Source organism: Rhinatrema bivittatum, chromosome 4 (assembly GCF_901001135.1).
Source record: "Rhinatrema bivittatum chromosome 4, aRhiBiv1.1, whole genome shotgun sequence".
NCBI lineage: Eukaryota > Metazoa > Chordata > Amphibia > Gymnophiona > Rhinatrematidae > Rhinatrema > Rhinatrema bivittatum.
Genome location: NC_042618.1, coordinates 423,407,562 through 423,421,773, shown reverse-complemented (window position 1 = coordinate 423,421,773; position 14,212 = coordinate 423,407,562). Strand labels below are relative to the sequence as shown.

Here is a 14,212-nt window from a genome sequence, read left to right as displayed (position 1 = left end):
CCGAGGCCTGGAAGTACTCGCAGCTGCCGCTAGGGAGGCTGACCTGGGAACTGCCGTGGAACCATGGATGTGAGCAGGCCCGTGCGTGGGCCGGGCGCGGATGGGGTGCATAATAGTGCGCCCCCTTCTAGGCCTCCCCCTACGGGGCCGTGGTTTGTCAGGGTGAGTCCTATGAAAGGTTTTCAGAAGTTCCTTATCAAGGATATTGTGGGAAGGTTCCCATGAATTCTCCTCGGCCCCATAACCCTCCCAGGCTAGGAAGTACTCCCATTTCCCTCAACACCGACGGACGTCAAGGACCTCTCTTACCTGGAGGGAAGAATCAGGTTCTGTAGAGACCCGTGGAGGAGAGGGAGCTCTACGTGAGGGCCAGGAGAGGACCAACGGCTTCAATAAGGACACATGGAACGTGTTATGGATACCCATGGCATGAGGTAGCTAGAGTTGAAACGATACAGCTCCTACTCTTCGGATTACCGGGAATGGTCCAATGTATTTCGGAGTCAACGATGAGAGGGAAGTCTCAGTCATATGTGTCGCACACTTAGCCACACTTTCTGGCCAGCACGGAAGAGTGGAGCAGGACGTCTATGGGCATCTGAATTATGCTTGGAGCGTTCAGCGGCTTGGGAAAGGTGCTCTTTTACTTGGTTCCATACTTGACGAATGGTATGAGCCATGGATTGTGCCGCTGGAGAAGGAACGGTCAGAGGAACTGGAAGAGGCAACCGAGGCTGCCGTCTGGCTGCAGCAACATGGGTATTGTGGCTGAAGTAAGCCCCAAGGCTTCCCAGTAGGCAGTTTCTGTTGGGCACAGATGGGACACGAGTCCACATAGATTCGAGAATCTTGCACCATGTTGGGCCACCAATAGTGTCTTTGCAACATCTCTAAGGTCCTAGCATGACCTGGATGTCCTGCCAACTTGGAATCATGAGGCCATTTCAGAACTCGTTCACGTAATCTATGCGGAACGACGGTTTTCCCAGTAGGGATTGTAGTGATCACAGCAAGGAACTTCAGGGACATCTTCAGGTTCAAATGACCTGGATAGTGCATCAGCATGGAGATTCTTGGAACCTGGGCGAAAACAGAGAACAAAGTTGAATCATTCGAAGAAGAGTGCCCATCGGTGCTCAAGGATCTTATGGTCAGTGAAAATGGTAAACTTGTGTTGCGCCCCTTCCAACCAGGGGCACTATTCTTGGAGTGCCAACTTGATTGCGAGGAGTTCGCGGTCACCAACGGTATAACGTTACTCCGTAGGAGAAAACTTATGGGAGTAGAATGAAAGGGTATCAGTTTACCTTTGGGGGAAAACTGGCTCAAGACGGCTCCTGCGCCGATTGCCAAGGCATTGACTTCTACGACGAATGGACGTTTGGGGTCTGGATGCTGAAAGAATGGGCCAGAACAAAAAGCCTCCTTGATCATCTGAAAGGCGGCTAGTGCTTTAGGTGTCCACACCCGAGTGTTGGCCCCTTTCCTAGTCATGGCAGTGAGTGGGGTAACAAGGGAAGAGTAATTAGCAATGAAGCTCCGGTAATAATTGGTAAAGCCAAGGAAACATTGTAAGGCCTGTAGGCCTTTTGGCTGGGGCCAGTTGTGGATCCCCTGGACTTTCTCTGGATCCATAGAAAATCCTTGGTCAGATATAATATACCCTAGGAAGGGTAAGCGATTACGCTCAAACAGGCATTTTTCCAGCTTGGAATACAAATGGTTCTCTCTCAGGTGATGGAGGACGATCCGAACATGATCTTGATGAGATTCAAGGTCTTTAGAAAAGATCAGGATGTTGTCAAGATATATGACTACGAAGGAATTCAGGAGGTCTTGGAAGATTTCGTTCATAAGGAGTTGAAAGACCGCTGGGGCATTGCATAGCTCAAAGGGCATCACAGTGTATTCGTAGTGACCATCCCTCGTATTAAATGCGGTTTTCCAAATATCTTCAGGTTGGATGCGTACTAGGTTGTACGCACCTCTCAGATCCAACTTGGAAAAGATCCGTGCCCCTTCAAGGCGATCGAACAGTTCACTAATGAGGGGCAGCCGGTATTGGTCTTTGCGGGTTATGGCGCTGAGCACCCTGTAATCAATACAAGGGCGTAGACCGCCATCCTTTTTCTTAATGAAGAAGATCCCCGCACCTGCAGGAGAATCAGACGGATGAATGAATCCTTTTTCTAGGTTCTCTTTAATATACTCAGACATAGCTTGAGTCTCAGGTTGAGACAATGGGTAATTTCTGCCTTTGGGAGGTGTAGTGCCCGGCAGGAGTTCAATAGGGCAATTGAACTTGCGTAACGGAGGCAGGGTATCTGCTTTCTGCTTCGAGAAGACATCTTTGAAGTCAGATTACTGCGGAGGCAAACCACGTAAGGTAACAGACTTCAGAACAGGAACTACTGGAGATACTGAACGCAAACAGGTTTTCTGGCATTTAGAGCCCCACTGCACCAACTGCAGAGAATGCCAATCGAACTGGGGTTCGTGGGCCTGGAGCCAGGGCAGCCCCAGGATAACTGGATGTGTTGATCGTTTCAATACGTAGAAGGTTATCTTCTCCTCGTGGAGAGTGCCCATGGTAAGATGAACAGCCACTGTCTGGTGGGTGATGAGTCCTGGGAGATGTTCACCCTGGATGGAGGCAATGCAGAGGCTCACCTCTAATGGCTGGAGAGGAATGTTCAGAAACTTGACGATGTCATCCATAATGAAGCTGCCACTTGCTCCGGTATCAACAAAAGCAGTGGTGGCGAAGGTGTGGGCCTTGATGCCCAGGGACACAGGAAGCAAGAGTTGAGGGCCAGTAACAGTTGCGCCCAAGCTCGGGACCCCTGCCAGGCTCAGGCGTTGCAGTTTCTCAGACAAACCGGGCAGGACAGCAGACGATGTCCAGAAGTGCCACAGTAAAGGCAAAGACCCTCCTTCCGCCGACGGAGATGTTCGGTCGGAGACAATCACCCCATGGTTCTCCTCCATAGGTTCCACCACGGAAGAGGGAGGGGATGGTGAAGTCTTCACTGGAGGACTGGAAACACTGTAGGACATGCTATAGGAGAGCGGGGACCCTTTCAATCTTCCCGGCAAGGGAAATCAGGTCCTCTATAGACGTGGGAGTCTCACGGATGGAGAGCTCATCTTTGAGAGCACAGGAAAGTCCATCTAGGAAGATGGCTTGCAGACAATCTTCTTGCCAGCCAAGCTCTGTGGCTAAGATCCTAAACTCCACCGAATACTCGGAGAGGATCCTTGACCCTTGACAGAGGTGGAGTAAGTTATGGCTGGCAACAGCCTGGTGGCCTGGGTCTCCGAAAGTCTGCTTGAAGAGAGCGATGAAGTCAGGTAACTTGGAAAGGATGGGATCAGAGTGTTCCCATAAGGGAGAGGCCCAAGCTAGAGCCTTCCCTTCCAGGCGAGACAGGATGAAGGTCACCTTGGTGATTTCCTTCAGGAACAACAAGGGTTGCAGTGCAAACTGCATGAAGCATGATTAAGGAAGCCACAACAGGAGCGTGGATCAAAAGCAACTGTGGACAGACTAGCAAAAAGCTTGATTAAAAACATGAACAAAAATAGATAACCAGAACTGTACTCAACCAACTATAAACACTGAATTAACATAATGTTCTAGGTACCCCAAGCCAGGGACTGGATGAACATGTTATGTTTTGTGTAAGAATGTGAACCCTGGGCCGAGATGAGAGTTGTCTCCGCCCACAAAGAGGAGCCCTGTGAGCCTCACCATCAGCAGGTGTGGTCTCAGTGGCGTAGGACACAGCTATATGATAGAGACTTTATTATGCAGGAAGGAAAACAGAACCCGTGGAGCGGGAGTGTAATAGCACAGTTCAAGCAATGGGGAATACCTAAGTAGAGAGCACTGTTGTGAAGATCCGGTAGTGGCCAACGGAGCATGATACGCCAGGAATCCTTCAGCCGAGTAAAGGTTACCTCAGGAATGCAGATCTCTTAGTGGCTCGCGGAGCAGGGTACGCAGAGGATATCTGTGCAGTAGATGATGAGTAGCAGATCCGAGGTTCAGGAACCTGGAAGTGGCTCTTGTAGATGATGTTCCAATACCCTGTAGCTCAGGGTATGATGGAATAGCTTCAGCTGAAGAGAAGCGGTAGTGGCCCGGAGTACGGGGTACACCGCAGGAGACTTCATGAAGCAGATGTAGAGATGAGTGTAGAAGTACTCAGAAAGGTAGTTCCAAGAGAGTATCCTGGGAAACAGGATAGGTAGTAGTCCATGGCAGGAAGGCCCTCCGAGGAGCGGATAGCCAGGAAAGCAGAAGAGCCCCCGAGGAGCGGGTACTCAGAATGTTCACACTCCAAGATGAGAATCAGGAACAGAAGTCCAGAATGGAGCGGATTCAGCAACGAGGGAACTCCTTGCTAACTCGTTCAAGGCAAAGGCTGGTCGGCTTAAGTACAGCATTGAGTTGATGTCATTGGGAGGGGACACCCCCGAGGTTCCCGCCATGACGTGTTCAAAGGAGGCCCTTGCGCACGCACGCCTATGTGATTCCAGATCCAAGATAGCGGTCGGCAGCACCCATCCTGTCCCAGGAACGCCGAAGAGGTCAGCAGAGATTAGCAGAAGCCACCATTCATCCAAGAATTGACGGTGCAGGGAAAAGAGAGGTGAGCATGAGAGGTCGCAGCTGTCTGCGACCGACGAGTGCAACAGAACACTTACCAGTAACCCCTTGGGACCCAGAGCCCCATAGGAGGACTACTGACACACTCATGTGGCAGCTGAGGGTGGAAAGCCGAGTCCATCTGTCTACACTAAGGAAAATAAAAACAGGTAAGTAATTTCTCCATCTCCTAGTGTGTAGACAGATGGACTCAGGACCAGTGGGATATACCAAAGCTACTCTCGAACAGAGTGGGAGGCTGCCCACGGTCCAGTCAACACCAAACGTGCAAAGGCTGCATCCTCCTGGGCCTGCATATCCAGATTATAAAACCTGGAAAAAGTGTGTAAAGAGGACCGCGTCGCAGCTCGGCAGATATCAACGGGAGACAACAGACCAGTTACACGATGTTTGGTTCCATATTACAAGCTACCACCCAGGAAAGAGATCTAGGCATCATAGTGGATAATACATTGAAATCGTCGGCTCAGTGTATTGCAACAGTCAAAAAGGCAAACAGAATGTTAGGAATTATTAGGAAGGGAATGGTGAATAAAACGGAAAATGTCATAATACCTTCGTATCGCTCCATGGTGAGACTGCACCTTGAGTACTATATACGATTATGGTCACAGTATCTCAAAAAAGATATAGTTGTGATGGAGAAGGTACAGAGAAGGGCGACCAAAATGATAAAAGGGATGGAACAGCTCCCCTATGAGGAAAGGCTAAAGAGGTTAGGGCTGTTCAGCTTAGAGAAGAGACGGCTGAGGGAGGATATGACAGAAATCTTTAAAATCATAAGAGGTCTAGAACGGGTAGATGTGAATCGGTTATTTTTCTCTTTCGGATAATCGAAGTATTAGGGGGCACTCCATGAAGTTAGCAAGTAATACATTTAAAACTAATCGGAGAAAATTCTTTTTCACTCAATGCACAATTAAGCTCTGAAATTGGTTGCCAGAGGATGTTTTTAGTGCAGTTAGTATAGCCGGGTTTAAAGATTTGGATAAGTTCTTGAAGGAGAAGTCCATTAACAGCTATTAATCAAGCTGACTTAGGGAATAGCCCCTTTTTGAGGGAGAGGTAAGTTATGGGATTTATAATCCCTGGGAGCATGTCCAATGAGTCAGAAGGGGGTGAGAAGTGTCAGGAAAGAGAAGGAGTTGGAGAGTGGAGATTCCTCCAGAATCTCAGCTAAGGAGAAGTGTTTTGACTCTTTGGAGATTTTTTCATTGGATAAGTCTGAAGGGAAAGGTTTTCCCCCTTTCTCCTCGAGGATTTGGGGTCAGAGCTGTGAAACTGGACTCGTAGCACCCCTAGTTGAGGATAAAGAAGCAAAATGGGGGGCCTGCTACACTTTGTATGTGTTAGGTTTTGTATTAGTTTTGTTTTATGTGATTTTTAAATATAATTTTATGTATTTTAAGTACTGTATTTTATTTAGTTGTACACTGCTTTGATTAGTCTTCTGACCTGAAGACACTATAGAAAACATTTTTTAATTAAAAAAATTAAAAATAGTTATATCCCTATACAGAAAGCATAGGTGTAACCTACCTAGAGAGGCAGTTATAATCCTAAACCGAAAGCACAAAGGCAAGTTCCATGGAGCAGCAGTTACAACCCTATACTAAAGGCATGGGGTTAACCTGCACGGAGTGGACAACTTGCTGCGCAGACTGGATGGGTCATTTCAATCCTCCTATACCCTGGGATGTGGCTACAGTTCTAGCTCAGCTCAGGAAACCACCAATCGAACCTTTGGTAACAGCAGACTTGAAGTTCTTTCTTGGAACATTTAATTTTTAATAGCAGTTACATCTCCCGGGAGAATAAACAAACTACAAGCATACTATCCCTATGCTCAGTCTTTCCACAACAGAGCTGCTTTAAAAACTTATTCTAATTTTTTACCAGAATTTTTTTACCAGAAATTTATTCTAATTTTTTACCATTTTGCTATCATTTTTTTTCTCTAAAACTGCATGCTAATAAAAAGCTTTGTTATTCTATTTAGAAAAAAAAACAATTACAGGATGTCTTTGCAACTATTTGTCGCCTATAACCCAGTAAAGCAGAGCTTCTCTGATTATATATCTTACTATTATAATCCATCAGGGCAATATCAGAATAAAGTGAAGGTCCAGCAAGTCAGTTTTGGCATCTTCCTTAGCACATCTTTGCTCTGTCCCCACGGATGACATATGACATAAGTCACCTGATCTTACATCCATACCTTTACTGCTCTTTACTGCCTGGAAAATGTCTCACATCAAGGTAGCAGTTTTGGCCAAGCATTCTTAAAAAACCTATTTAATTAAATTTCCTTCAACTCTACCCTCCAGCCTCTGGGTAAAATATGGGTTGCATGCATCTCAAAGAATACTTAATTTGTAAGAGATTTCCATACAACCCTTGTCTTGGGAGTCCCTACTTGTGTGGCTGAATCTTGTCCTGCTTGTCTACAGAGAAAGCAAAGTTGTTCACCTATATCAGGTGTTCTTCACAGACAGCAGGACAAATCAGCCACACAGACCCACCCCCCTCCCCTGAGAGCTGAAGATCAGCCTGAATGAAAGACTGAGAAGACTTGTGTGGAGGTGATGGCCACGTGCATGCTCAGAAAGACCTCCATTTTTTTTTTAGTTCTGAGAGAGCTTTTCCTTCTTGGTACTGTCTGATGATGTCACCCACTTGTGTAGCTGATTTGAAGAACATCTAATACAGGTGAGCAACTTTGCTTTATCAACCAAGTACACCTGATACCCAATGATGCAACCATGCAACATACTACACAATCATGGTAGCAAATATGGCACAGACTTGACAGGTTCAAGACTTGGTTCTTGAGGAGGGAAAGGGGATATGATACAAAGCATTCAAATATTTTGCGGGTTCAGTAAAATACGTGGCATTTTCCACTATAATTTCTTCTTAGAATGATTACAATGTTAATTTTTTAAACACGTATACCTTCCTTGTGTGTGAACGAAATCGCACTGCTTTCCGGTGTTTGAAAAAATTGGGAGAAAAGATCACTAAGCGAAGGTATGACATAAGAGAATCATTGAGTAATCATCAGGATACTTGTTTGTCAAATTAACATTGTAACCATTCTAAGAAGTTGAGATTTACACCTTTACACAAATGTGTTCGTTAACATACTTGTAAAGAATACAATCTAAAGCCCCTGAAGGTGAAACTCGGCCGGAGTCGGGCGTTATTGTATTTAATAAATTCTTTTTCCAAGGCATCAGTCCTGCTTTTGTTTTTTCACATCTGTGGCTACCATAAACTGACTTCCGTTTTGTTTTTTGCGGTCTCATATGAGCAAAGGCCCAAGGAACCAACTCCAGGTGGAAGTCATCGAGCCGAGGACCCTCAAATAATCCCATACTTTTGGAGTATGATTGGACAACAAGTCTCGAACCTGTCTCTGCAACTTGAGAAGGTCCCAAAAAGCACAAAGGTAGGCGATCTATGAAAGCCGTTAGGAAATGCAAAAAAGATAGATGCCTTAAGTCTTTTTCAGTTCCTTCATTTTTTTACATCTCCACTTCAATAAAGGAATTGAAAAAGACTTAAGGCATCTATCTTTTTTGTATTTCTGCAACTTGAGAAGACAGTGTTCGGGAAGAAATACCCTCCCCTGATGAGTGTCGAACAGGGCTCCTAGGAACTCCAGCGACTGGGAGGGAGTCAGGTGGCTCTTGTCAAGGTTGACCACCCAACCCAGTGACCGCAAGAGAGAAAGTACTCGGTGTACCGTCGAACGGCAAAGAGACTCCGACTTCGCCCGAATTAGCCAGTCGTCCAGATATGGGTGGACTAAAAGACCCTCCTTCCGGAGTTGCATTGCCACCACAATCATCACCTTGGTAAAGGTCCTGGGAGCCATGGCCAGTCCAAATGGTAGAGCTTGAAACTGAAAATGTTGTCCCAGGATGCAGAATCTCAGGAACCTCTGGTGATCGGGATGGATGCCAATGTGCAAGTGTACCTCAGTCAAATCCAGCGATGCGAGAAATTCTCCCTTGTGTACCAAAGCAATGACTGATCTGAGGGTCTCCATGCGAAACCTCGGGATTTGGAGACAGCGGTTGACTCTCTTGAGGTCTAGAATGGGCCAAAACGCATCTTCCTTTTTTAGCACAACAAAGTAAATGGAGTAACGACCCTTCCGCTGCTCTATCCGAGGGACCGGAATGATGGCCTCGAGATCGTGCAGATGCTGCAACGTGTCTTGCACTGCTCGACGCTTCTCTTCATAGGAACACGGGGAGACAAGAAACCGATCTCGCAGTCGACGAACAAAATCTAAAGCGTAACCTTGACTTATCACCTTGAGGACCCACTGGTCTGGCGTCCACTTGGTCCATTCCCCGAAGAACAGAGACAGCCTACCTCCCACCACTGGAACCGGGTAATGGACCGACCTCGCTTTGTTGGGAGGATTTAACTACCCCTGCTGCATGGGGGATCCCATGCATTCCAAATCAATTTCCACCAAAGGACTGGGACCAAGACTGCTGTCTGCCTGAAGATTGTTTTGCAGGGGGACCCGACAGTCGAGAAGAGTGGAACCTCCAATTTGCTCAAAAGCGAGATCGCGAGGGAAAGGAACTATGAGCCCTAGGCCGATCCTTCGACAGCTTATGGACTTTGTTCTCCCCCAAGGACTGTATCATATCTTCCAAGTCCTTTCCAAAAAGAAGCTTGCCCTTGAAAGGCAGGGAGCCGAGTTGCGCCTTAGAGGATACATCCGCCGACCAGTTTCTCAAGCAAAGGAGTCTACGGGCAGAAACGCCGACAACATGGACTGAGCCGAAGTCTGCAGCAGGTCGTATAAGGCACTACTGCCGCCTCTAAGCGTACAGCCTGCACCACCTCTTCCTCCGAGAGGGAAGGATTGCTTTGCAAAAGCTGTACCCAACGAAGCCCCGTCCGCAGGGCAAAGCTGCTGCACATGGCAGCCCGAACTCCCAGGGCTGAAACTTCAAAAATCCTCTTGAGCTGTACTTCATGGGCTCCTGTCACTGGAATGGTAGTCTTTTTAGTGACTACATCCAATGTGTTTTAAACGTTTTAAAAAATTTTCAGGGGGGCTCACTGCCTCACTTGAAATTTCTTTGGATTTCAGACTTCCTCACATTTGGAATACCTGGACTGTTATGGGGTGATTTTCAGCAGCCTGAGTATGGCCCCGATTTTCACAGGGGAATTATGCGCATAGGTCCACTTTGAAAATTTGTGGGTGGCTCCCGTCACTGGAATGGTAGTCTTTTTAGTGACTGCAGACACAGCAGCATCTACCTTTGGGATCTCCAAGATCTCCAAAGCGTCTTCTGGCAACGGGTACAATTCGTCCAAATCTGGGGTGTCCCATTCACAGAACAGTAGGTCGGTGACAGAAAGGTGAAAGGGAAAAGACGTAGTTGGACCCCTCAGGCCCACCATCATAGGATCTATACCCCCCATCCGGCAGTCCTTCTGCGGGGCTTCAATTCCCAATTCCTCTAAAATCGCTGGAATAAGGGGACTCAGCTCGTCCTTCTGAAAAAGACGGACCACCTTGGGATCATCACCGTCCGCCACGTGAGGATTAGGACAGTACTCCTGATCCGGATCATCCCTGAGATCCGCCCCTGGTGAGGGTTTGTCCCAGGGACCCTGCTGCTCCGGATTGGACTCCTCAGAGGTAGCGTCAGCCTGAGAATGAGCCGCTCCGGACCTAAGGGGACGCTTACCCCGCGGACCTGACCCCCTACTCCAGGGGTCTCAATCATTTGGAAAGATGGGCACCAGAAAGCACCGTGGAACCACCCCCCAGGTGTCTCTTATGAGCCTTCCTCATCTTATTAGCTTTACGCAGCAACATAATAAAATCTGAAGAGAAAGAGGATGAGGAGAAGGAATCTGAGGCCTCAAGGCCGTCCTCCCCAGTGCCTGCGGATCCTGTCCGCGGCTTGCCCCCCCCCGCGGGAGGCTGCCTGCTGCGGGGACAAGGGAGGGGGATCTGACACTCCCTGCTCTGCAACCTGCGTTGCCTCGCAAAAACTGCGTAAAATGGCGTCTGTTCCGTGCAAAGCGGGAACGAGTCTGGAGCAGGAGGCCTCAGGCGCCGACTCCTTCCTGAAGTTCGGGCTGGCCGAATCACCGCCTTCGCAGCTCCATCTGATGTGCCCTCCCCCCGGGGAGGCATGCAGAGCACAGGCCTTCCCTTGACACCCGTGCGCGCACGTCCCCACATGCGTGGCAGGCCACAGCACGTGGCATCGTCGGTTTGGCGAGGGAAAGAAAAGGAGAACAAAACCTGCCTCACCAGTGGTGAAAGGTCCCTCCCCCCGTCCACGGAGGTAGAAACGGAACTGAACGAGCACTGCCTTCGTGGCAACTTGCCTTGAGAAAATCTTTTTTTTTTTCTCAGCTCCTCTGCAGGTCCTGCACCGATCAGGGTGAGTGAGCCGGGCTCCCCGGTATCACCCGAGCCAGGAGTGGATGCAGAGTCCTCAACCTCCCCAACTCCAGCAGCCTCGAAAACCAGGGGTGATGGTCCCCTGAGGACCTGGCAACCTCCTGGGAGGCAGTGAAACGGCTTCCTATCCTTTTAGATTTTTTGTTTTTTTTTATTAAAGAGCCAGTCCTGATAACAAAACCTAGACTAACCCTAAACTGCCTCCCTCAAGTTTGCTGTCTTTTTTTTTTTTTTAAGTAAACTACCACAGACAGCAGGATTTTGCACCATCACCATCTGCTGGATACAGAGAAATACTGACGGACTGCAGGTGGCACCTCAGGATATAGGGCAGAGTCAGTCAAAGCTTTCTCTATCTCCATCCGCTGGAGGGAAGGCAAAACCCAGGAGTCTGGACTGATCCAGGTATGTGCAAGGGAATGTGCAATTTCTGCATGTTATTTTCTAGCCCACAGACCCAGTGCAATGCAAGTAATGAGCTGCATCACATGCAAATGTATGCAAAGTAATTCATTACTATGGAAATCAAATAAAGAAGCTTGCATTAAACTTTGCAAGCTTAGCTATTTGTTGAAAGTTAGAAACCAAAATTGTGATAAAAATTAAGCAGGCTTGGGACAGATACCGAGGCCAATGGTGATATCATGGGTGGGGGAGGGAAGCGCTTGGGTGTTGAAGTAGATATGGAAACGTGTCCATCTTCACAGAATAGTAGGGGAGGTAGCAAAGGGGACTAGCATAGAGGGCAGTATAGCTAAAGAAGACAAGGGAAGGTCATCCACCCTACATTTTTGGCAGGACTTTGGAATATTCGCAGACAGAACTGGAGAATGAAGTCAAGCTTCCTAACATGGACAGCTGCAGTAGGATAGCTTGGCTGCACTTCCCAGCTAAGGGCAAAAAAGAGCAAAAGTAATCTCCTGCAGGCAGTCAAGCTTGTATAACTGCCAGCTGGGAGATATCCTTAGCTACAGCAGCACTGTTAAGGGCAACCAGGTCTTAGAGACCGACATCTATTATGCTGCTATCTCATGTCTTACATTTTTATGGCTTCTACACAACATTTATCGTTCTCCTTCAGGAACTCATCAAACATGGCTGCATCTTCTTCCAGGAAGCCTTCGGCCTTTTCCAGTTTCTTCTCCTCACTAGCTGTCATTGTTTCCATTGACTGCATCTCATCCCGTTTTACTGACAGTGCATACTGAAACACATTGCACATTTCAAAGAGTAGAATTAAAAACACCCAAAGCAGTTAGGCTCGCCCCTCTCACTCATTTTCATAATCCTCTGCTGCTGCCTAATACCAGTCCCTCTGCCTCCCTCCATCAGATGGAAGCTCAGGATTATTTACTTCCTCTACAAATTGGTTTTTATACTCCTAGCAGGCAAGGTCAGAATTATCCATGTATAACATATTACCTCTTATGCCTTCTTGTTTCCATTCCCATGACTATTTTTCTCCTTTGTTTGATGTAGTTGGAGGTGGTGATCATTTCAAGATAAATCAATCAACTTATCTATAAGAGCCTTAAAATGTAAACTAACTTGAGGTACCCTAAGTTATGAATCACTGCAAATGTGATTTTAGGATTTTGAATTGCGCCCCCCCACCCAACAGCACCCCAAGATATAAAATTACATCCAAAGTGTTTTAAACGTTTTAAAAAATTGGGGGGGGGGGGGGGGGGGGCTCATTGCCTCACTTGAAATTTCTTTGGATTTCAGACCTCCTCACATTTGGAATACCTGGACTGTTATGGGGTGATTTTCAGGTTTATGGCCCCGATTTTCACAGGGGAATTATGCGCATAGGTCCGCTTCGAAAATTTGTGGGTGCCCTCAGTATGCGCACGCATGCAGAGAGTTACACCTGCTCCTGATGGGGGAGAAGGAAGAGAAAGGAGGGGAGGGGAGGGTAAAGGAAAGGAGTAGAGTGAGAGGGAAGAGGGAAAGAGTCAGGGGACAGAGGGAAGGGGAGAAAATGGAGATTATGAGGAGGAAATGGGGGGGGGGGAAGATAGTAGGGAAGGGGACAAAGTGGAACGTGCCCCCTCCACCTCTATAATCCATGCAGCAATGTGCATGTTAAAACCGTGCGCTAAAATTCAGCACAGTTTCTTAATGCACAAGTTAACATGTTTTTAACTCCCGATGCAGTAAGCTAATGTTATGGTAATGCATTGGGAGTTAAAAAAGTGCGCTGACTAGAAAAAGTGCACACAAACCTGAGTTAAAACGGGCACTCGGCACAGGCTTAATGCACATTTTAACGCAGGGGGAGTCTCTCAGATGTGATTTATGTGCACAAATCTCAAAACAGGATTTGGATGCATAAAATGTGATTTATGAACACAAAAATGCTTTCAGTTTATAAATCATATTTATGTGCAGACATCATGCTTTGTGTGTGTAAAACATGTTTTCTATGCAAAAATCCAGATTACAGGTCCTGGTGTTGGAACTTCAGCTTCTGCCCATAGACTGACACAAGCCCTGGAAACTTTACTCCACCTCTGATCAGAAGTAACATTTCCAGCACTAGGAAAACCTGAGTTAAGCCAGTGCATCCCTCTGCACGGGGGGGGGGGGGGGGGGGGGGGTAATTATTAATGCCTTCATTTGCAGGGGACTTCCATGCAAGGGCGCTAAGCAGGATGCACAATTTTACATATACATTTTCTGTACGCAAAGCTCCTTGCTGCATCGGGAGTAACATTTCAGGGTGATATGGACAGGGAATAAAATTATATTACAAAATGAGGTTTTATTAATATGATGGATGTGTCCATCAAATTTGTGTGATTTGTACTGTTTTTTGTAAAATGGAATTGTGAAGGTCCAGTTGTGAACCGCTTACAAAATAATGATTTATGGTATTCAAATTTCAAATAAATAAATAAATAGATTTGCACACAAAAAATATGCAAACAACTGTGGATAAAACTGTGCTCTCTGCTAAATGCACCTTATTACATCGGCCTCAAAATTAATTAGATGTCCTTAAAGTAAACCTTGAGCAAAGGCCCTGATAGTTCTGAGTAAAACTGTTAGAATAACAAGCAAACCTCCTCACAAGCCGA

At 47.0% G+C, this 14,212-nt stretch overlaps 1 protein-coding gene across 3 annotated transcripts in view; it reads right to left on the bottom strand.

Moving 5' to 3' along the window:
- The window catches only part of CFAP100 (cilia and flagella associated protein 100), a 98,640-nt gene that overhangs the window by 60,984 nt on the left and 23,444 nt on the right, over positions 1-14,212 (bottom strand). For all 3 annotated transcript variants that reach the window (XM_029601364.1, XM_029601366.1, XM_029601365.1), the window contains one exon: positions 12,170-12,333. In XM_029601364.1, the coding sequence (XP_029457224.1) occupies positions 12,170-12,333 (164 nt within the window). The remainder of the gene's footprint in view (positions 1-12,169; positions 12,334-14,212) is intronic.